Below are 23,932 nucleotides of genomic sequence, written 5' to 3'. Positions count from 1 at the left end.
ATTGCTCGATGACCCATGAATAATTCAATTACAGCCAGAACAGTGGAGAAACACAACTTGATCAGGATATGTTTTAATTACCCAACCATAATAAAAGAAGTGCCACTTAAAAAGCGACAGCACGGTACGATGCGATACATTTCAAGCCGTTACTAGATATGTCATCAAAGCATCGTTAAAGTGTCCATACATCAATTACAGTAAATAAGAGCAAAAAGCTGTGTAAAAACATTAAAAAATATATATTTAACGTGCCCCTCAGTTCATACATAATGCAGGGATGGTGGGGTTTTTTTTAAGAAGAAGAAGAATGATGATAAGTCAGTCGCAGTTGTCATTTGATCAGGTTTGATTTAAATAACAAAATGCCAAACAAAGATATAAAAGAAGAGCACATACGTGTGGAATACTTGATGAGATATACTCTGTATGTTACCCATGCATAGACTACAGCGCAGCATCTCCCAGTCACTCACGGCCTCTTTCGCTAAAATACAAGAGAAGACAAGACTGATAACGATGGAGCATCATCAAGTCCCGGGTTACATCCACAAGCATGCACGCGGCCCATTTGTCATTGGGACATTTGAGGACTGCTAGAAATGACAAAAACGAACACTCGCTAACGTTCATTACAGGTGTACGCCACAGTCTCCACTTGGCCGCAGGGGGCAATTTAGAGTCTTGAATCTAACTACCGTGCACTTTTTGGAAACCGGAGTACCCGGAGAAAACCAAAGCAAGCACGGGGAGAACATGCAAACTCCACACAGGCGGGCCTGGGATTTGAACCCCGGTCCTCAGAACTGTGAGCCAGATGTGCTAACCACGCCGCTCCAATTTTTGGGGCACACCCCGCAAAATTCTCGTCCATTGCCGTTTTTCTGCGAGCGCGTCTCGTTCTGACTGATGCATTCAATGCCCTTGTTTTTTTTTTGCAGTGGTCTGCCCCAATACGAGACGAGCGGAGCCGCGTAAAGCCGAGCCGAGCCGAGCCGAGCCGGTCGTCTGCAATGGAAAAGTGACATTTCAATGATTTCACGACCAAAAAGGCCGAACAGTGACAAGGATTTACTATTGCTAGAAATTGGAAACATTTCACCACATTAGGCGAGCGACTACTCCAAGGCTCTCGTAACACACCGACCACCAGCGAGAAAGGCAGGCCTGTGTTTTGGTAGTTTGCGTGTTGGGGAAATCACAAACTTAAAGGGAGTGCGTGTGTATAAGTGCATCTCAAGAAATAACAATATTGTAGATGAGTTCATTGATTTGAGTAGTTGAATTCCCAAAAAGTGAAAGATCTATTTTACAGTCATTAAACATGAAAATGGCCAATTTCTACCAATGTCTACAATATATTAAAAAAATCATTGTGATTGCATAATGATTAGCATAATTGCCTAAATCATTTTTGAAAGTTTTTTTTTTTTTTTTTTTTTTAAACAAGGAAAAGCTGAACAAATAAAAAGAGTCAACTTGCCTCGATTCAACCTTTGCGGATTACCATGACCTGTGACCTGTGACCTGGATGACTGAGAATCTACACAGACAAAGTAGAGGGGGGGGGGAAAAATAATATATACTATTTTTGCCAAGCACGTGTACTTTTTAATTGATAGCGTGAGTCAGTTAAAAATGACTTTTGACAATTATGCTATTAGGCAAACATAATGGAAAAATCTAACATTATGTAATTACATTTTTTGAGATGGTGATTGTTTTCTGGGAACGTCAACAAAATTATTAAAAAAAAAAAATAATTTTAAAAATGGTATATTAATGTTACCCCACATATTCGCAATTTGCTATTTGCAAATTCACCCCGTCGAGGATTGTTTTTGGAACCTATCCTTTGTTACTCGCTGGAAAATTCCCCCATTCATTGTTTCTGTGATCAGGCCAAAGCCCTGTCCAACATCAAATCATTACTACAGCGCCATCCTGTGGCATCTTGGTGCCAAGGAACCGGGCTGAAGTCACACCAGTGGTTCTCGACCGTTGTCACGAGTCGGGACCCGCTTTTTCCTATTGCCGCCAAGTCGCGACCCATTTAATAGACGTTAGGAATAATCAATAAAATGCATTGTTCGAAAACATGTACAGTGGTGCCTTGAGATTTGAGTGTCATTTATTCCTTGACCACGCTTGTAACTCAGAACATTCCCCATCTCAAATCATCTTTGCCCATTGAAATGAATGTCAAGACCATTAATCTGTTCTAGCCTCCCCCACTCGAGGAAAACAGCACTCTATAATAATGTACTTTAGAAAACAGAATAATAACATCATTAAATAGAATGTGATGAATTAAACAGCTTGTGTCATCGATTGGCAATTATTTGCGGATTTTTGCAATTCGCCGCAGGCCTCAATTCTTTACACTCAAAATCGATAAAATATGTGTGTTGTACTACTGAAATTAATGTTCTCAACAATATTTTAATGATTGAGATGCACCTGTAAGAGCGATTGTAAGCACACGACGGCGGTTTCTGGACCTCGAGGAGGGACGTTTGGGAGGTCCCCCGTTTTTTTATTTATTCATTTATTTTTTTAAATGAGAGTCTGACGTTATAGGGGACATCCCAGAGTCCTTAGCAGAGTCCAAGGCATCGGCAGTCGCAGGGGAAGAGACCCTCCGATAGATGAAATCGTAGAGGCTGACGTGGGGTCTCGACGTGCGGCAGTTCTTGCAAACCAAGCTGGAGTACTGGTTCAAAAGGCCGTACAGTCTCCCTGGAACAGGACGGCGAGGACAGAGACAAAAAGGGGGGAGGAAACAAAACATGTTGAGAACAAAAAAAACTAACGAGAGAGGACAAGGTTATGCCACAATATATTAAAAAAAAAAAAAAGAAAAAGAAAAATGAAAGCCGGTTTGAGCTCGTGCTTGGGCGCCTGCCTCTGCAGCGCCACTTTAGGAAATGGATGGCTAGAGGGGAACTTCTCTGAGAGGCTCCGATAAATGTCAGCAGGAGAAAAATGAAAAGCAAGGGAGGGCGAGGGGGAGCGAGGCTGGGGTCACCAGTAATCCACTCTGAGGCTGAATGGATGGGCCCCAGGAAAAGACATGGCCCATAAGGTGTAATAACTTAGCATACGCATGGCTCTGTTGCCTTTCTTCTTTTTTTTTCTCTCCACGCATACTAGAGCAGTAATAGTGGCAGCAAGGACAAGTCTCTCAATCTTCACAAGCTCAATGGAGGCGACTATCGTCCCTTGTCCCATTTCTTATGTCGTCCTCTATAAGGGCCCAATAAAGGCGGGCGCTCGCTTTAATGAGATTCAGTGGAACCTCCAAAGTCCAACAATCCTCGTTGGACCATCCCAGGCTGCTGATCCACCTCTGATTCATTTAGATTTTGGGATGTATTTTTTTATTTTTTTTTTTTTTTTTTCCCCCCCTCCTCATGTGTGGGTATCACACATTTAAAAAATTGCTTAAGTTTTTAGAAATAAATTTGTGTCACTTAATAGTCATATAACTTTACGTCACACAACATCTTTTCGACTGACACTCCAAACATTGAAACGACAGCGGTGGAGAAGAAGACTAAAAATCATCATTCAAGCCATTTACGCTGGTTTCTCAATTGCGCTGCTTTGGTCAAATGACGTAGAGCGGTTTGTTTACAAGTGGTGCCATTGTGGTCGCCTCCCCGTTTGCAACCTGGAAGAACATGTGACGTCATTGTAAAAATCAATCAATCAATCAATTGCCACATTTTCACTGCATATTCTGATTTTCTCTCCATCTCTTAATAACCCTTGTTGAGGTTAGTCTATCTTTACTTTGGTGCTCACTGAACTGAGGTCTTGGGTTATGCGATATTCCCGACGGCATCCAAAGTTTGTTTTGGGAATATTTTTCCTCTTCCGCACGGCACCGCTTTCTTGTATGAACTGTTAGAGGTTCCACTACAGTAGCTTAAAAAAAAAAAGACATTTTGTCAGCCTTACCCACAGTGACTTGTCTCTCCGTCAGAAATGTGTGCATGTCGTGAACATCTCGCATGAGCGACGCATCGCCAAAGGTGAAGTACGCCATGTCCCTGCCCGCCTCTGCCGCCGCCATCAGCTGAATCAGCGCTTAACAAAAGAGAAAACAAGAAGGTGGAAGGGAAAAGCTGCATTGCGTTGTCCAGTCGTATTATTAGCATCCTTCAGTTACAAAGGAATCACAAACTTAAGTCGGGATCGATTCATTTGAATATTTGGGTCAGGATGATCTTTCCCCCCCCAATTTATTTCTTTTTTTCTCCCATCAGCGAGTTCTTTAGTTCATTTTTCAGTTTCATGCGTAAAGCCTGATGCTGGAGATAGGCCCATTTTCCTTGTAAACGTTGAAAAGGAAAACTACGCAGCTGGCTTGTACCTGGAGTGCTACGTCCTGCATGAAGTTAATTTGCATATAGAAGCAGCACCCTTTATTCATGTGATGTTCAGTGACAGTTTTGTCGCTACATAGTAATCCCAAAGGGAATATTTTTATTAATATATTGATGTTCAAATGTAAAAGATTTGAAAGGTTTTATTAAAATATATTAAGGATTCGGTTGGGATTGTGTGGGCCATTTTCTCCAAGTGGAAGTACTTTTATTTTCCACATTGTCTATAAAGAAAAGAAAAATTGGATTATTTTCTTTTTCCAGGGTTAATGCTGGAAACACTTTCAAATAATTGACAGTATTTGGTTTCCGAATAAATAAAGCAAATCACAGAAGGGGGAAAAACAAGCCAAAAAGCAAAACATGTTTGGAATAATATCATGGTCATTTATTTATTGATTTAAAAACAATAATAAAAAAATATATATAAATAAAAATAAAATTCTAAAACAATTAATAAATACAATTTAAAAAAATGAGTCTAAATCAGAAATCAGATATTTTTTTTTTTTTTTTTTTTAAGGCTTTAAAAGGCAAAGCTGAAAGTGACCGGATGGAAGTAATTGAGGGAGGGTTGGTAGTTGGTCAATAATCCAAAATGGTGTATGCTCTCGGCACGCAGTCGAAGCCTTCCATCTTTTTGCAAATTAAGGCTGTTAAATATTTAACGGCAGCGGTATTAACTCCAGATTAATGAACACACGACTCATAACATCATTTTGCAAAGGGCTGCGATCTTTACCGCGTCAATATAGCATAGGAAGTAAGCCGTCTCATGTCAGCACGTCGCCCGAAGCTATTGGGTAGGAGTTTCTCAGCAGCAAGTCCAGCAGAGACCAAAAGTAGTCCATAAAGTCGCATTATTTAAATAGGATATATGTGCAGTGTTAAGTCTTCTCCGGGACGGTAAGTGGGCCTTCGCTTACGAAGAGTGATGTACTGAGAGTCCACAGAGGCCTGCGTTTGATGCTCTTCCTTGCCTGTAATCAATCGGCGTTGTAATGGAAAGCGTAAACGTATGTCAGCGGGTCGATAGAGGGAGGGAAGAAACGGATGAGTGACACACGGGTCGGCTACTAATTGAGCCTTGCGCGATGCTTTAAAACGCTGGGACAAGCTGAGAAATTCGGGGCTGCTGTTTGAAAGTCCCGCACTGAAGTGTCCAGTTCCACTTTGAGGAGTCCTTTTAAACGCACAGTACGGAGCAATTTCACAACAGCGTCAAAATCCCCCTCAGACAGTCCGTGGACTTCAGCCATCTGTAGCATTGGCAGTCTGTCATTCAAGTCTGTATTATGCCAAATTATATGCACCGTTCCTCCGCTATATCACGGTTCAACGTTGCACATCCCCGCTGTAGCGCAGATTTTGAAACGAGCGGGTTTTTTTTAACAGTATGCAGGCAAGTCTGAATTTACCAGCACCACATTGTGCCACAACATCCTTGGCAGCACTGAAGAAGAGATGTAGCATAATTGAGAGGAGGATGCCCCTTCAACATAATACAGTACCACGCTTTGCCATTTTAATATTCATCGTTCCAATCGAGCACAGCAACTATATATTTGTTTGTATGTGTTGCTGCTCCGTGTGTGTTCAAGTAGCAGTTGTTTGAAGGGTTACAATTACCATCACATCTATGGTCATTTCCATTAGCTTGTCTATGGCGGTCTGCATTATGCTAGCAGCTAGCAAGCAGACTTTTGATGAAATAACATGGTTTGGATCAATAGTTTGACGTTTAAATAGACTGTTGAATTCTCGTTTGTTTTGTAGGAGCCCTCGACTAAGCGTGACACACAGCTTGAAGCGAGCGCGCCTTCCCTCTTTTTCGGAGAACTGCGAGTGAGCGCAAAGGAGGAGTACTTGGGTTGGTTGAAATGGTTTCTCTATATCGTGGCTTTTCACCTATTGCAGATGGGTCTGGAATGTATATCCCAAGAGAAACGGAGGTTCACTGTACTCAAAAAAAAAAAAGATATCGCTTCCCAACTGCTATGAAGTTATGTCGACTATATCACAATGTTTGTTGTTGTTACATAGTATTTCAAATGACCCATCATTTCAAACCGAAATTGCTATTTTCTCCTATTTTCTCAATAAGCACCACATTGTTAAAGCTGCTGATTTGTTGTAATACAGGGTACGGTTCCTCGTCTTTTCTGATTTGACCCAACGGTACCTTTGAGTCGCGTGTCTCCGCCGAAAGCTCCGCAGCCCCAGTTGCCAGTGGCTATTGCAGACAGGTGCTTCCTGTTGGCATTATTTCGGAAGAATCCACAGTATGCCTTTAAAAACGGCAGTGGGAAGAACCAAAGGTTTAGAAGGAGGGGGGGGGGAAAAAGAAACTATTATTATTCAAGGAAGATGATCATGAGGTTCCACAAAAGATCATTTTGCAAAATGTAAGATTTTACATACAAGGAGGTCCTCTGTTTATGCATAACCAAAAAGCGTGTGTCACCTTGTTGAGCTCTCTGGTCATCTTTTCAGGTAGAAATTGTTCCAGGAAGTGCTTGTATTTCAGAGCATCAATGGCCACAATCTCTGTGCATCGTCTCTGCCAGTCATCCCTTCAAATCGACAATAAGAATCCAATTCATTTCAAATCCGTATTCGTCCTAGCGGGTTGACATAAGGGAACACAATGTTTCGGGGCAAGAGTGAGAGAATACCTGGGAGTCTCATCTTTGTAGCACTCGTCCCACTTGTAAGTTTCAGCATAGCCGGAATATCGACTGTACTGCTCAGCGCCTGCATTGAAACAAAATGAGTGCGTCTTGGAGGCGTCACGTTCAAGAGGCAACCCTGAAACGTCGCGAATGCAGGTCATCGGCAGTCGGAGCGCACGGAGTGAAGCTAAAATGTGTTGCCGCCCCTTTTGCTCCTTCAAACAATTTCTGTGCTCTGTGCATACACGGCGGTACCGGCACGGATTGGATCGCCATCAATACAAGCCTGGGATTTAATCAGTAATCTGCTTTGGGGTTTCCAATAAAAAGGTTCCAGCCGTAACGGGAAGAAATGGTTCAAACAGAAGAAGCCGCCAACGGTCCCTTCAACATGAACACCGACTTTGAAACAGGAGTTCAAAACATTCCATAACATAAAAATGGACCAATTAATTGACTGTTGATTTTCCCTATAGTCCATCAAGGAAATGTCCAAAGTCCACTCCTGTTCCATACACTTTTCATGAGCTAGACAACAACAGAACACGCGATACAGCAATTGAACAGATTTTCACAAATGAGAGATTCAATTCAAGATTCGACATTTTTCTCAATTTCCCAGGGAATAATAAATGCCTTGTAATAGGGCTGGGTTACTTCATTGTTCAATTTGAGTTTGTCCCATTCTAGTCAAGTCAATGGCACTGACCACTGCCAAAGACGTGGTGCCCATTAATTGCATCGGTTGGCAAAAGCAGTGATGACTCGTTGGAAACTTTGAGAGTATGTTCTTCCAAGCGACAGAATTTTGCCAAAGTTGCCTTGCCTAACCTGTAAAATTGCAAAAAGATCGGGAGAGCTGGAGTGGGTACGGTGTTCGACAACAGACATATGGGGCAGCTATACAGTTTGAAGGCTCATTTGAATGTTTTCTTTTTTTAAATGGTTGAACAGTTGGATTGTGTTCACATACACTTTCTGGCAAAAAGCAATCTGTTGTTTTTTTTTTTGTAGGGGGGGAAAAAAAAAAAAAAAAAGAATGGCAAATTGTGTCTCGCTCTTAACTGGAAATATGCTTCCTATTAATAGATCATACATCAGGAGAGATGAGTAAATGGGACAGGAGAATTGAACCAATCTTTCTGTATGTTACCCGCCAAGCAACAAACAATAGGCTCTTGAAAAAAACTACAGTTGCTAATGTTTACTTTCAAACTCAGGTTGTAGTAAACGTGACTGACGTCACGCACGCTGTAACTACAAGATTAGAATTTCTTACTGGTCAATCTTGCTCCTCTCTCTCATCTACTAACAGCTTCACACGACATGTACAATCAGAGGGAATAAAACTGCACCTCCCGTATGCTAGATGACAATGTAAAGGGAGCGCTTGTAAAATGGAATTAGACAAATATATTATTTATGACTTTATTATTGTATTTGATGTTTTATGTGCAGCACTCTGTGACAGCTGCAGTTGTTGTTAAAGTGCTGTAAAAATGAGGTCTGAGGTACTTCCAGTCTCAGTAAACAGCAGGGCCCAAATTTGCATTTAACCTTCCTTACAAATGGAAAACGTGGAGTTACTGAAATGGCCGCGTTCTCATTTCTTTCCATTGATTTTAGTTCAAACACATGGCATCCAAACGCACCTTGTGAAAACCTTTCCGATGAAAAAGTGACCCGTGATCGGAGGCAGGGTGTGAATTCAAACAGAGTTTCTATGGGCCATTTTTCATCATGACGAGCCCTTAAACATCATTTCCACAACGCAAGCAACTTAAACTTCCACAAAGAAGCGGCTTATATCCTTCTCTTTTATCAACAGACAAGAGCCGCTGTCCTCCCCAATCACCTCGATGTCATTTGTGCCGTTCCTTCCGACGGCATCCCGCCATCACCGGATTACACCGCGGCCTTCTTCTACCTTCCGATCAGACAACGCCCCCGCGGAGGCATGCCGATACAGACGAACGGGAACACTCGCGTTTGCGAGGAATATCGTAAGCGGACAAAAGAAAAGATTAAGAGCCTCGAATCACAGAAAAGACTGCATGCGTGCAAAGAATATTGTGCAAGGTTTTAATGACTACGGCGTAACTGGCCCATTCCATTAATGGAACGAAGACCTTCGTGCGGTTATAAATTCCTTTCTGTCCAAATGTAATAAAGTTAAGTGGAGAGGAGGGGGAGACGGAGGGGCGGAGGGCGGAGGGAGGAGGGAACGGTCTGAGGCTTGGAGGAGGACGGTGACTAATAACTGAAGGTGACTCGGAAAAGAGATGAATGTACAAGAGCAGACAGGGCGGCGCCATCGCGTCGCTGGCTGCGGTGCTTAATAAGACAAAAGTCGATTTTTACATTGACGGCACAGAATCAAGCGCTTTGTGTGACATCGCCGGACTGTAGCGTCATTGTCTGTCTGCTCTACTACGGCACCATTCTGTGGTAATCTATTTCTAACCCATTCTAATAATAGGTAGAAATCTGTGAACGCAAGAGGGAGGCAGCCCTGGATGAAAAGTCCGAAGTTTCCAGATTAGCTTAGGGAAGAGGTGCTTCCTCTTCAAACACAATCCTAAATATTTAGTTATAAAAGAACTACAAAATGTTATGTTTTTGTGAAATAAATGGCCTGACCCAAAAATCCAGCCCTATGACTTCCTACCTGTAATGATGAGGCATTCGTTGTGTTCCAAAGCTTCAGTGAAGAGACGGGAGACGATGAGTTCGGGGTTGATGATGAACCTTATCTCCTCTTGGACCAGGCCGTGGCCCGTGACGCCGCCGCCCACGAATCGGTTCGCAAAGTCCACCTTATGAGGAAAAGGGCGTTTTATGAGCAGAAGCCACAGTCCCGACAGCTTTTCTTTCTCCTTACATTAAAGAAAGAAAAATTGTCTACTCAATGTGGTTGGGGTTAACTGTAAGATTTAACTTGCAGTTATGCAGATAAATGACTCAATTAGTATGTCCTTATTTCCTGCCACCCACTGTGGTCATTTAATACAGATAAAGATCACATGCTTGCTTCCTGTTTGGGAATAATCAAATGAGGAAGCAAAATCACGCTTGTTCGATCTCTAAGAACTCATGCCTCGGAAACGAATGGTGAACAGAGCACAGATGCTACTCCGTAAACTCCAGACCGTATACGTACAGTATGTTAAAACTTCGGAATGACTTGCATTTCTGCATGAAGGCTGTTAAGAGATATTTCGTGACCCTTTCTGAATTGTCGGTTTTGTCAGAGCTCTTTTGTGTCGGCATCGGGCAATAGAGACCTTGCCGTTTGAGCAACACCTCCAATCGCATCACATTGACGGGACTCCAGGTTGGCTGACTCAGCTTTTGCAGAAGTCATTAGCCTCGAATTGGGATAGTATCGATATTGGACCGTATTTGTCTATTGTCGAAGATCGGCTCACACTTAGGACCCAATTTAAGCAATAATTCAGGAAAACCAAAAGGGCTGACATCATTTTCCTTTGTATTTTATTTTATGCCCTGTTGAGCCTACCCATTGGCATCGGCAGCAGCAGCACAAGATGCCGCTATTTAAACATGTCTGTCAGCAGGAGGGTCCTGCTCACTGGCCCACAGCCACATCATTCCATGTGACAGCGAGTGGTTTTTATGTGCATTGGTTTCGAACCGGGTTCTCCTCACCCCCCTCTCCCCTCGACCTCGCCGCCCTGACAGAATGACAGCAGATTCTGCCCAATCAAAACCTCAGCACGGAGCAGAGGTCGGCGTTAATCCACCCGCTGAGTCATCCCGGTAAGGTGTCTCACCCTCGTCATGCTTTTTTCCCCCCCCCCCCCTCAATGCGCCTCCCTTTTCCCGCACCCAAGAGTCCTCGCTGTCCCGCCATGCCTCTCTGAGCTACTCATGTGGATACTTCAGCTGTCACGCAAAAATGTTATACGCTTTCGTCATGCCAATGAAAAAAGGTTGCATCTATTGCAACAGATGCAACGAACGCAGAACTGAATTTTGGTTTTCAACGCTACTGGACATCTTTTGTTCGGTTTTTTCTTCGAATTGAGACGACTGAAAGAAAGGCACGGCGACAGTCTTGCTTACAACAACTCGGTAGACTCGACATGAACGGATTTCATACCTGCAGCATTCCGTAACCATCGTCCTCAATTGTCCCCTCACAAGTGATATGCAAGCGTGTCAGCTGAGTCTGGCAGCTTGGAAAAGAAAAAGACACTTTTCACCAAAGAGTCATTTGGAAATAATAAATAATAATAATTGAAAAAATGAAGCAATTCATTAATTAGAAATACATTCCTCTTTTTAAATCAAGAATAAGAAAAGAGGAATACTTCTCCCATGTTGGAAGTGTGTTCATTATTTGTCTTGTGAATGTCACAAGGCCCTTTGGTCCTAAAAGACAACAACAATCAATGTAACCATGCTAATTCGATTTTTAATCAACATTTAGTGAACCGACGGTTGCGGGAGTGTAATGTTCAGACGCTTACTGGTCTGTGAAACCCTCCTAAAGTAGCAGATGAGAGTTTTCAACTTCTCAGTTTTTCGCAGTGAGGAGCCTTCAAATAACCTGCAAGGGGAAGCAGATGAAGTGTTGCTCAAAACAAATAGTTTGTCACATCTTGTCAGGGCTGAAAACAATAGTGTGTGGATTTACAGCAGCGCCATATCTCGCTCAACCAACCTTATCCGTTATATAAATATTGAGTTTGTTTCTGACATTCTAATACATATTTGTTCTTTTTTTTTTTTTTTTTTTTTTTTTTTTTTAAATAGCCTACCTCATGGTTATTCATTTTATTAAAAACAAAGATATCTCAGTTTGGGGAGATCATTGTTTTCTCCATCATTTCCTTCTCAAGCTGAGGAAAACAGCAGCTGAAGAGCTGCCTCCCGTGCTCCCTCTCCAACGTTTCCATCACTTAACGGAGGACAAACCTCGACAGTTCTGCCAAAAAAGCAATCAGCTGAATGCTTGCCACGCTGCCTGTCCAAGACGGAGCGCCGCTGCAGCCAATAAGCAAAGTGACGGACACTCCCTCAATTACCGGGGGGTGCTCGGGCAATAACGATCCACCGCCCATTTTAGACTGCACCGCCTGCCTGTCTCGTCTCGTCGTCTCACAAACTCGGTTCTATATTATGCCTAAAAGTGAAGGTGGGCCCCGTGTATCGGCACGCAAGCAATAGAAGGGCTCTGTGACTGGAATAGATGTTTATATTATTGCGCAGCTCTCTTCACTGAGCCTTCCGCGAAGAGCTGATCTGTAGGGAGGGAAGGTTCTTGTACGAACGCCTGCGATAGGAAGCTCAAGGACTGAGTCAGTTCAAGTTATAAAATACTACAACCAAAACCCCCCCAGGACCGCTAATAAGCCTCAACTATTCATTGGAACCACAAAATACCCGATTGATAGGATTTTTAAACATTGAAAACAATGGACACATGAATGTCTGCCACTAAACTATGGCCATCATTAAGCCATTAACTTGGAGAGCTCAACATTTTTGGAGCTGACACAAGGCTACCGCGGTCCCTTGCGCTTTACACTTCATATGGTAAACTGTTAACAAAAGGTAAAAGCAGGTAAACAATATTCCTTTACACGACTAACTGCTTTGAACGCCAAGTGCGCTTATTTCAAGTGCTTTCTGGTACAGCTGCATTTGTTCTTAAACGACTTTCCCGTAACCCACAGGTGTCAAACTCAAGGCCCCAGGGGCCAGATCCGGCCCGCCACATGATTTTATGTGGCCCCGCAAAGGCAAAATCTTGTGTGTCAACTTCCATGATTCCAACATTTCAAATTGTCATATGTTATAAATGATAACGTTGAGATATTGTAAGCATTTTTGTTACCAAACATTAATAATAGTTGAAAAACCCATTACCCTTGATTTCTGATTCCAAAACAAGTTGATACATTTCGTGTGTAAATATGATGAGGCGATTAAAGATTTTGATGGTTTCACAGTCATAACGGTCCTCTGAGGGAAACCGTAACTGCAGTGTGGCCCGCGACAAAAATGTGTTTGACAGCCCTGCCGTAACCCATCTCTGAGGCTAGCCACTCTTTTGGAATAAGTGACCCAAAAAAGCCACCCAAAAAAATGCATCACAGTGGCTTTTTGTGATCCAAAACAGCCATAAAAAGCCAAAGAACTTCATAAACGCATTCCTAAAGTTGTTGTTTTGAAACTCTGAACTGAGAGGACTGACACGTGCTTTGCATTTAGATGAAATTTTTCCCGGAACTTGTAGTGAAATTGTGGAATTTTATAGCTTTCCATCGTCTCTGAGATGTCCTTTAAGAGCAGGATACTACATTTCGTGTTTGGCAGAGCATCATAACGACATGCAGACCCGATGTCACAAAACAGGAGACGGCTCCTCATTGACACAAGCGAAAATTGAGTTGAGACGAAACCTGGACTATATCCAGCAGGTTAGTAGGAGACTGTAAATATAATAAGACAAATGTGATTAGAACATGGCTACCAAGCACCCCCTCACCAACATAATCATGTGTTGAGCCATTCCTGTTTGTGTATATTATATTACGTACATAAAAAAAAAAAAAAAAAAAAAACAGCAACTCATGGATAGGCTTTTTCTTAACTTCAAAATAAAATGAATGAAGCTCATGAGAAACTCCAAACAAATTTGCGCACCTTAAAACAATTTACATCCAGTTATACTTTCCAGATGCCCCGAGACCAGAGGCTCCGGACTCCCACACAAGTATTGAGACGGACGCTTGAGGTTAAACGAGTCCTCGCAGTCGCATTCCCCCAAAGATTATGCACAATGCACAACACAAAAATCGGAACGGTAGGCTACTGAAATAAGAGAAAATGTTATTCGTCACTGTGGGGTAATATTGGACACAGCTGTGAAACGAATACAGTCGGAGCTGAAGGAAGACCAAAACAGGTTGGTTTTTTTCAAGGCAGTAGTGCCCCCTTATGGAAATCAGAGCTCGCTCAACATTTTGTCTGTAGCTTGACTTACAAGTTGAAAGTTTTCCCCGAACACACTCGTAACTGAAATTACTCGTGTCACAAAATCAACTTGGAGTGCCTGAAACCCGCCGCTATGTCACAGCCAAATTATACGCCCAGCGACAGCGCCTAATTCGTTTTAATAGGTTGAGCTAGCTCATGAACACAAGCTTTTTTTTTTTTTTTTTTTTAAAAACAAAAAAACAAAACCTAACCTATTCAAAGCCTAATGAATAGAAAGTAGCAGAAGAGCACATTAACCCTGAATACGGAAAAGAGTATGTCAGGATTCAAAAGAGCTTCTCTTTGTCCTACTGTAAAGGATCACAAGGGGCGTCGGCAAAGAGCTCAAGGGATGCGCTCGACTTTGTGAAAAATGCCTTCGTCACCTGTTGAAGTTGATCTCGGGATAGTTGCAGTACTCCGATTTGCGGGAGTTGCGTCGCGGGAATGTGCAGAAGAAGGCGTTGGCCAGAAGACAGGCGATTTGCTCCTGAGACATTGTTAGGGAATGGTTGATCCGCGACTTCAGCAGGGGGATTGGCTGGGGAAGAGACAAAAAGGGAGACTGTGAGGATTATGCCAATGCCAATATAAATGAAGGTCAAGGTGTAGAAGGGAGCCGGCTCAAGAGTCCAAGCAGACACACTGAAGACACAGGTTACACGTGGGTCTTAAGGCTAATGGGGGTAGAGAATTAGTTGAGCAATCTAACAAGCAGAAGAGACAAGAAGGGTTCCATCGAGTCAACTGGGAGAAGTAATTAAGGTCCGTGTTTTCTTGTGCTCTCCCATGTTCGCACAGGCTGATATACATCTCGGCTGGTTAGAGATAAAGAGCCTCCCGAGGCTGCGCCGGTTAGCGGATCAATACGAGCGCTAATAACACGAGGCCGAACATCTGGCCCGAGGCTTTGCTACTGCGATGCGAAGCAGAGACGCACAGAAACTTGATTAACAAACAGTGGCAAGGTGGATTCTTTCCTGTGGTGAAGTGCACCTGAAATTCCTACAGAATGTCAGATTAGATATTTCAAACAGCTCAGCCTCGATTAAAATAGGGTACGTCTGGAAGAAATAGCGCTGCGTAATAAACAATTCCCACATTATACGGCGCTCCCTTGCCCTCTGTGTTTAATTCGTTCCGTGACCAAGACTCGGTTTACTTGTATATCAAATCAAATTTCCCCACTGAAATAAATGTAAACGGCATTTCTCATTTTTTTCCCAGTAGAACTGTTCGAAAATATATTTTCATCAAATATTCCCCCAAATTACGTTCATGTATTCATTCGGTCTGATCGCCACTGAAGATCAAGTTGGCGATTTGTGGCATGGAGAGTCTTTCTTCCTACACTGAATTCACGACACCGTGGTACGTACCATAGTGCAGAGGCGAGGAGCGCTGAGGGCCAGCTTGACCATGGAAGGCAGCACGGCCTCGTAAAGGTGCTGGACCTCGCAATGCTCCAGACACTAGAAGGGGGAAAAGGCTCGTATCGTTAAACAGGAGATTGGAAACACGGGCTGTCGCACATTTCAGTATTAGCTTGCGTGACCACGACATTTCAACACACAGAAAACAGTTTTAGAAGCATGAATAAATCACTGCTTACCGCGTCAATTAAATTCAAGGCTTATGTGCCGAATATACTTTGCGCTTGATCTAATATATGAATCTGATGTTTCCATTACTGAACAAATGCTATTTCAATAAACATAAGTGGGTTTGAGTAATGATGACGTGAAAAAACCTTTACGTTGTGGGGAAAAAAAAGCTAACGTGACGAAAATCTATCCTTGGTAATGTCCTCATACTTGCGGCCAATAGAAGAAGGAAAAAGCTGTGTTCTCTCATAGCGAACAAAAGGTCAAGAACAATAACAGCCGTTATTGTCGGAGGCCAAGTTTGTGCTTCACTCCAGCAGTGAAACGAGATGAGATCCTGTGAAGCCAGCGAAGCCGTTTCGGTATCGGGAAGACATTTTTAGTCAGTTCTCATGTTATCGGTGATTTAAGAGCTACCGACCTCCAACCTGTGGTGATAGGCTTTGGGAAAGAAAAAACTATTTCAGATGAGCTGCTTTCGATGTTAAAAGTCACAATGAGCATCAAGCATCGACTTTGAATTAGTTGTATTCTAATCTAGTTCTCCAGGTATGAAGACCCCCAGGGTTGAGGTAAGCCCACTGGAGGGATTATCAAGCTCGCTTGGGAGGAGCTCCAGTGAGTAGCAGGGGACGAAAGCCCAAGTGCATGTCATTCGACACGTTCGGGATGAGTTTCACAAAATGGAACGGCCTGGCCTCTCTGTGTAGAAACCACTGGTGGGGCGGGGGGGACATCTGCATCACTCTGGAAAGGGAGCCTGCCACTGTAAAAGCAGCCGCATACTTCAGCCTCCAGCTTGCCTCAGCAATTCCCTCTAAAATAAACACACTTACTCCATCATACAGCCAGATTTACAGCGCAATCACTTATGAGCGTATTGGCTTCAAATGTCACCGTCATCAATCTCTTGCCTTATTCTATCAAGGTACGCGCGGGGCAGCTGATTAAATGGACCTTCTGGAGCAAATGCAAATGACCAATCACGGAGCGAGAGCGGCAGGGTGGCTTAATTTTCAACGCCCAAGTTTTCGGTCGGCAATTTGTCCGGGGAGCGTTTATATGGCAGCGGAGCAAGTCTGTCAGAAGTAACGAGCTGGCAGGCGTCATACAACGCTCCCGTGGGACGAATAGATGGTGGATGGTGGATGTGGCAGCATGACGGTAGAAATATGATATCCCGCACAGTTATAGCAGCTGACCTGAAACACATTCAAAACACATTTTCAGCTTTGAGGTTGTTTCCTTGGTATGCCCAGTCGGAGCAATTATATGCGCAATATGAAATCTGCTTGCTAAATCCATCCATTTTATCACTTGTCTTCATGTCGTTTGTCCCCCACCCCCCAAAAAAAGGCACAAAAAAGCCAAAAGAAAAAAACTAAACAAAACCAGTGCCGATTTTTCCACATATCCGTTCAAGCAACTCTAAACGCTCAACCAATTTTTGGGCGGGGTGGGAAACCTCAGTTAAAGCTATGTAAAATACCATTTTTAAACACATTATACTTGAACGAAAGAAATTGCATGCATAGAAAATATGGTATAAATTGCACTTTTAACAATAAAACAGAGTGCAATACCTGTACTGTACTGTACACACACACACAAAAATGCAATTCTGTGGCTTCTTTTGTGATTTTATAGTTCAACCTTCAGCTGTCCTCTTGTAAGTTTTTGCAAAATGTCTTAGCAGCATTTCTATGAGATTTTTTTAAAATAACACAAGTGAAAAGCCTCGCTTACATGAGCATGGAGGACAGTCAGTGGAAGGGCATCTTCGACTTGATGGCCTGACTTCGCATCTTTTCAGACGGGATGGACCCTTTTAATTAAATTGGATGAAGCAATCAAGAGGCTCAGGCAGCCCGATCGATCTCGCAAGCTCTGCCTCACACAGACATTAGTCCAAGGAGCAGAAATTGTAAAAAAGACCCTTTGGAACGGTCTATATTTAGCAGTGGGCGTGAGTTTAAAATATCAGAATGGATGCTGAAACGGATTAAGCGCTGCTCCAAAATGCAGATATTGCTAACATTTCCATTAGGATAACAACATCTGCAATCACTTGAAATAACAGGAACCGTCTTCGAGACTACTCCAAGAAAATTATGCACATATTTGGTAGCTCGTAAAAGCCTTTGTGCTTTTGTTATAGGTCATACCCATCAATGTTGCAATCGGTGCATTTGCTCGTATTGAGACTATTACGAAACGGCAGTGCAGCTCTCATTTAAAAGATCAAAACGTCAATTTGGGTTGAAACAAGTAGTGTATTCGAGAAAAAAAAAAAAGATTTTGTATGGTAATTATTTCAAGGCTACTTCATTTATTAGTATTATTATTTGTTTCACGTAACAAGGTACAGTATGTGCAGCTCACCTCTGTGCAAAGAAGGTTGAGGGCGGTGAAGTCCCATTTCTTTGCGTGTGCCGTGTTGTACCTCAAGATAGCATCCTAATGAGAGGAAGTCAGATACATATCATATATCATATATCATATAAGCACACCCAATTGAGCAGAAGCGCTATATTTCTACAGAAAGCACTGTAGTATAAAGGACCAGAAGCAAATTGTAACGTGATATTTTTGCAAACACTGCCACCCAGTGGATGACGGTAACACTAGTGAAACGATTGATTCACATACTAGTGTGAGGTATATCTATCTATATCTATATATAGATATTCTTTTTTTTTTTTTTCAAGCTATATTAAGACATAGCGCAAGGTCACGTGGTGAGAATGCATAGTGAATGAAAAATCAGACTCACCGGCCCGAGTGTGCGCTGCTTTCTTTTATCAATTGAGAACAAAAATAATACTGTTTTGCTACGTTTGGGCATTGAAGTGGGGAACTGAAAGATCGGAATGCAAGTCACGTGTACAGGACCATCTCAAATTTGAATATCCTGGAAAACTACTCCAAAAAGTGAAATTCATATCTGGATTGACAACAGAGAAATAGGATTTTGATGGTGGTAGTTTACAGCTAATTAAAACCAAAAATTGACCACCTAAAGAAATGATGTTACATAACCTTAGCTTTGTCGCAGTTATTTTGAACTTATAACACTATCAATTACAAATATCAATTTTCTTTATGTGGTAGCAGATTCTGAGTCATGGTAATCCGCAAAGGTTGACTCGAGGCCACTAGACGAGTCTTGTTTGTTGAATATGTTGTGTTTCGTTCTCGTTTTCTGAAACTGTTCAAAACAAGACTTTTTTTTTTTTATCTGCTACAAATCCCAAATATATGGATAAAAAAAAAACAGTTTTGCTCGTCACGTGTGTGATGTGCGCCGATAAGCACATAAAGGTTCTGTTCAGTCGCCAATCTCCAAGTCTCACGTGATCTCACAAAACCAAAGAAGAAGAAAAACTTCGGGATACACGCCGAGGGTTCGCGAAGGTTGCCGGAGCGGAGAGCCTTGCAAAATGGCGATGTTCTCCAAAAACGACTTGCTTTGGAAAATACTTCTTGCCGCCGTCTGCGGAGGCCACTTTTGTACACAAAACGACATCGGGTGAGACATTTTTGTTGCCATTTCCGCCCGCTTCCATATTCGTCAGTCTTGGGTGATTCTTGATTGGCTACATTCAGTTCAACGTCACCTTTCTTGGCGTTGTGTTTTGGTCGTAAGATCGGCGGCGCCGACCTGTTTCGGACCCTAAAATCGGGACGAATCCACTTTTAACACACATCAGACCTAAGGACAATCTTTTCGGATGCTTTTAGAGGATTTAAGATGGTCTGCCGTTTGACGTACGAGGTCGGGAACGGGCAGAACCGGCACGGAAACAGGCCGACTGTCTGTGTGTGCCTGAGGCAATGATGCTATTGGGCTGACGACAAGGTACAATCAAAATGATTTGGAATATAGAAATTAGGGCGGAATTGGTGTTTACTGAATCTATCAAACCTGACTTTGACATTCTGAATTGAACCAATGCGAGAAAGAAACTTTTCTATGAAATTCTCGCTTTTAAGATGCACCTGATCGTGCCACCTTTGTCCGCCTTACCCTCACATCCAGAGAACTTTTGAAACCTCCCTGCAAGGCTGAGTGGATTAACTCCCACCGACTCTGGACACCACCTCCATCCTACGAGAGACATTATTTTGGCAATCAGCGTTACGACTCTAACTTTGGCTCGAAGTCCGTGTGCATCTTTGACCTCCGTCTCCATTGGAAACAGATTCTTCTCAGAGCAAGGCATCTTGACGGACACGTCATCCCACGCGTCTCTGAACTTGCCCGGGTACGGGACGGGCACCTCTCCCTCTCTGAGGAGATCTGTCTGTAACGTTGGCAAACGAACATGATGAATTCTCACGTCACGCTTGTTGGAGACCCGTTAAACATGCCGGTTATCATTAACGGGGGCGGCCGGTGGGCTGTGGCACATGATGGAATAAATGTGCAAACAGCTTTCAATAGCACTCTTATCTTTTCCCATTCTATAGTTCATTCACACCATGTTTGTTCTCGTGATGGTTCTACACACAGAAAAGAAGAAACGGTTCCCTCACCCGAACTGTGACAGTGTGGCTAGGGGCGGCTTTCGGGCGAGACAGTGGGGGAGCACACTGGGGCATCCTGTTGAGCTCATCTATCGGGGTCCCGAGCCATCTTCCGGTCACATCGCGCCCAGGGGATCCAATGCTGCGAAGACGAGTAGAAGAGAACAGCGTGGTGTTGCAGGAGGTGGTCATCAGAATTCATCATCAAGTAGTAGTGGTTTTGCAAAATTCGGGGGGGGGGGGGGGGGTGAACCAGGAAGTTACAAAATTGATGGTTGGCTCTTAAAATGGAACTTAAAAATAGTTGGGGAAAATACATTGTACCATAATCCTGACTAAAACAAGCAGATTTCACCTGTTGCAAGCCAAAATTTGAGGTACAAGCAACATTCGGATACACCGCCGCTCGAGTGAAGTGCAAAGAAACAAAAAAATTGAGCAGTTACGCACTTTAATGCCCTCTCCTGAGACTCTTAAACAGTATTAGCTAGCATACTATCGCAAATGACACACTAGCGTGAACTGGGATGACACGGGCAAAAAGAAATATGCACACTGACACAAATGCTATTCAGTCATTCAACTCACTTTTGGCATCTGCATGCAATATATATATATATATATATATATATATATATAATAAATGTCAGGGTATACAGGCAAATTGTGACTGCGGAGCACACCACACTTTTTTAGTAGTTGCATCGGGAGTGGAGCAGAAACATACTTTCACTTTTGACAGTTTCGGATGTGCATTCGAGACCCGCCAGCAAATCAGGACATCTCAAACACAGACCAGAAAACACCGTCGATGAATCAAAACTAACAACTCAACCAAGGTTCCACCAGATGGCGCCAAAGTTAAACTTTAATTCCTTGGTCTGATCACAAAAACAGTGAGGAGAAAAGATTTTCTGATAATAAAGGAAGATAGGTTCCCCCGACCCCCACCAAAAAATTTGGAATAGGTGGACATTCACTGCACAGTATTTCCAAAATTCCCCGGTTAATTAATCCAAATCCTAATGGAAAAAGAATTACAAATACCTTTCACAAGTGGCGCCTGACTGGTCGACAATCAAGTCCTGGCTTAAATCTGATAGGTCGCTACAGTCTGCCGCCACGGCATCTCCAGCTCCCATGGCCGAACGTTCGGGGTCGGGCTCTGAAACCAAGTGCTGAGATTTGTCTCTCCGAGTCTCTGCGCACTCTTCTTCCCAAGTGCTGCCGTCTCCTTCCAAGTTGTTGACGAGCATTGTTTTACCAACGGGACTGCCGGGACCTTGCATCTCCACGTCGTTGGGCGACGGGCCCTTCCTCGGACTGACGCTGGAGGCCGGTTTGGGGTCTGGGGAGCGTACGACCACGCAGGTTGTTTTCACAGGGTGACGGCCGGGAGAACTGGGCCTCTTTGATGATTTTTGTCCATTCGGACACTGCGCAGGGGCTGGACTACTTGTATTGCTCACAAGTGGAGGATCGCCGAAGCCACTTAAAGACCCGCAGTCCATTACATTTTGAGAGGCCGTGTCTCCTTGTAGCAAACAATCTCCCTCTTGGGTTTTGCAGAAGAGCTCAGCCGATCCGCCTTCGGATTGGCTTTCGCCGGTCACACTGCAACACGCGCGGAAATAAATAATGAATACGAAGAGCACACAGGGTAAAATGTCGCTTTCCTGCTTTTCATTTACCTCCTCTGAGAATCCATTTCTGCATCCATATTTGAGAGATCAGATAAGACGAGTTGACAAAAGCTGCTTACAAAAAAATAGGAATCAAAATTCAGGGGTGGATAACAATGATATGTGCTCACTCACATACACTACTCACAAAACGTTTGGGCTATTGGGCTTTCAGGTGAAATTTCTGAATGAACCTAAAATGTATTATAACCTTATGCAGGTGAACTTAATTTGGAACCTTTGAATGCACAAGTCCAAGTGTTGAATGTTTCATCACTTTTTGTTCAACTTGCTGTTCTCTATCATGGACCTTAAAAGGCTAAATTCACAACAGATGTTCACTACTTTTTGCACCAATGGTTTTTTTTCTTATACTAAGTGTAATTTCTGATTTGATATATATATTTTTTTTAATGTAAAGACAACATATTTAAATGTAATTTGTTTGCATCGTTATTTTGTGCTCCACTATCGATACACTACAAAGAAAGATCTGTTTATGTGGTTTGAGCCACTGCTGCACTCGACTTGTTGCCATATAAAAAAGGCATCACGGTGGTCTACGTTTTATTAGAATAGAAAAAAAGTGAAGACAGTTGAGGTAATTTGGATGTTCTCTGTTTTTCTTCGTGATGCATTGCTGGAGTACGACATGGGGACTCGGGATGGGCAGATATTCAAAATCAAGCGATTAAAAAAAAATACAAATAAGTGACATCCTTATTTTCAATGCACGGTTTCAAGACAGGATTAGGGTTAGGGTCGGGGGTTCTCGACTGGGTTAAGGTTTCAAATCACGATTTCAAGTCAGCAGTAAGGTTTTAAACAAAGGTTAAGGTTCCAATTAGGGATTCAAGGCCTGTGTTAGGGTTTTCAATTGGTTGACCTGGTGGAGACCCTAAACACGGGGCTGAGCCCCTTCTTTCCTTCCTTCATTTTTCCTTCCCATCCTTTCTTTCTTGTTTCCTCTCTTCCTTCCTACTTGATAGCCCCACCATAATTCCAAAGCGCGTGCATACAAATCAGAGCACTTTAGTCCGTCTTCGTCATGTCTACGTGTTCCAACACGCAGATACAGTGGCACAGTATAAAAAGTATTAACCGAATGTGCAAATGTCAGAGGTCAGGGGACGTGTGCAACGTAGTCAAGGTCAGAGAACCGAGCCAAATAAGACATTTATAAATAAGATGCCAAAACCCCAATCATGCTAAAGTGACCCTGAGTCTGGTGGGTGGGTGGGAGTGAGTGAGTGAGTGAGTGTGTGAGTGTGTGTGTGTGTGTCTGTCTGTGTGTGTGTGTGTGTGTGTGTGTGTCTGTCTACATGTTTGCTGGGCGTCAGAGTTCAGGTGGGCAGAGGCCAGAGAGCGTTTATATTGATGTGATTATTTGTACTGTCCGTACCGTAATTTCAATCCTCTGTATGTGTTACGCATATTGAAGAATTGACAATAAAAGTGCCTTGTATAGCCTCGGCTCGGACAGAGGTGTCACTCGCACAAGAATAATAATGGACATTATAAAGGGGGTTTGTGTTTGTTGAAATTAGCCGTAATACGTAAAGGCGAACATCAGTCGACGTAATGAACACCAAATAAAGTCAACTTTTTGATAGAAGAGGTGGAACACAAGCCTACTGCCATAACTTGAATGTGTACAATAGCTAGCAAATGAATGAGGCGCAATAATGCACGGTTAGAGAAACAGCGAAATATAGCTGGTGTAAAACCTAAACGCACAGAAACCTAGAGCTAACGCTAATTTGGCACTGAGACGCTATTTATCAACATGTTTGCCTGTTTACAGACTCACAAAGCAGTCGCGTCAAGCTAGCGGGCGCCGATCAAAATGAGGAGATACAACTTACAAGCATGTCCCTCCGAGGTTGTCATTCCTTGGTTCGGCGCATTATTTACTTATGTTTTTCATTCCGATTGCAACAATGTGGCGCCACATCGTATAGCGTTTAAAATAGTGCACGCACACAAAAATATCTGCTTTATTGACATGGCAGCGCGACAGCCGCTGTCGCTTGACGACAAGAGGAAGG

General features: G+C 43.0%; 1 protein-coding gene across 4 annotated transcripts; it reads right to left on the bottom strand.

Annotated features, from left to right (window-relative positions):
* Nucleotides 1-57: 57 nt before the first annotated feature.
* On the bottom strand, nucleotides 58-23,901 carry parga (poly (ADP-ribose) glycohydrolase a). 4 transcript variants are annotated; one of them, XR_009790919.1, is made up of 19 exons: nucleotides 23,750-23,901; nucleotides 21,894-21,956; nucleotides 21,250-21,816; nucleotides 20,212-20,344; nucleotides 19,857-19,979; nucleotides 19,703-19,783; nucleotides 18,058-18,132; nucleotides 15,451-15,543; nucleotides 14,458-14,612; nucleotides 11,557-11,636; nucleotides 11,398-11,458; nucleotides 11,187-11,262; nucleotides 9,732-9,879; nucleotides 7,067-7,145; nucleotides 6,856-6,964; nucleotides 6,574-6,679; nucleotides 3,964-4,092; nucleotides 2,461-2,739; nucleotides 58-1,543 (listed from the first exon to the last, which is right to left on the bottom strand). XR_009790919.1 is itself a non-coding variant. In XM_061790761.1 (18 exons), the coding sequence occupies exons 2-18, from the start codon at nucleotides 21,920-21,922 to the stop codon at nucleotides 2,549-2,551; spliced, it is 2,235 nt and encodes a 744-aa protein (XP_061646745.1). In that variant the 5' UTR covers nucleotides 21,923-21,956; nucleotides 23,750-23,901; the 3' UTR covers nucleotides 58-2,548. The 4 variants fall into 4 exon arrangements, 3 of the variants coding, with proteins under 3 accessions (XP_061646745.1, XP_061646746.1, XP_061646747.1); XM_061790761.1 differs by having other exon boundaries at nucleotides 58-2,739; XM_061790762.1 differs by having other exon boundaries at nucleotides 58-2,739; nucleotides 21,894-21,959; nucleotides 23,750-23,897.
* Nucleotides 23,902-23,932: the final 31 nt, after the last annotated feature.

Source organism: Phyllopteryx taeniolatus, chromosome 11 (assembly GCF_024500385.1).
Source record: "Phyllopteryx taeniolatus isolate TA_2022b chromosome 11, UOR_Ptae_1.2, whole genome shotgun sequence".
Lineage (NCBI taxonomy): Eukaryota > Metazoa > Chordata > Actinopteri > Syngnathiformes > Syngnathidae > Phyllopteryx > Phyllopteryx taeniolatus.
This window is presented reverse-complemented; position numbering and strand designations above follow the sequence as displayed.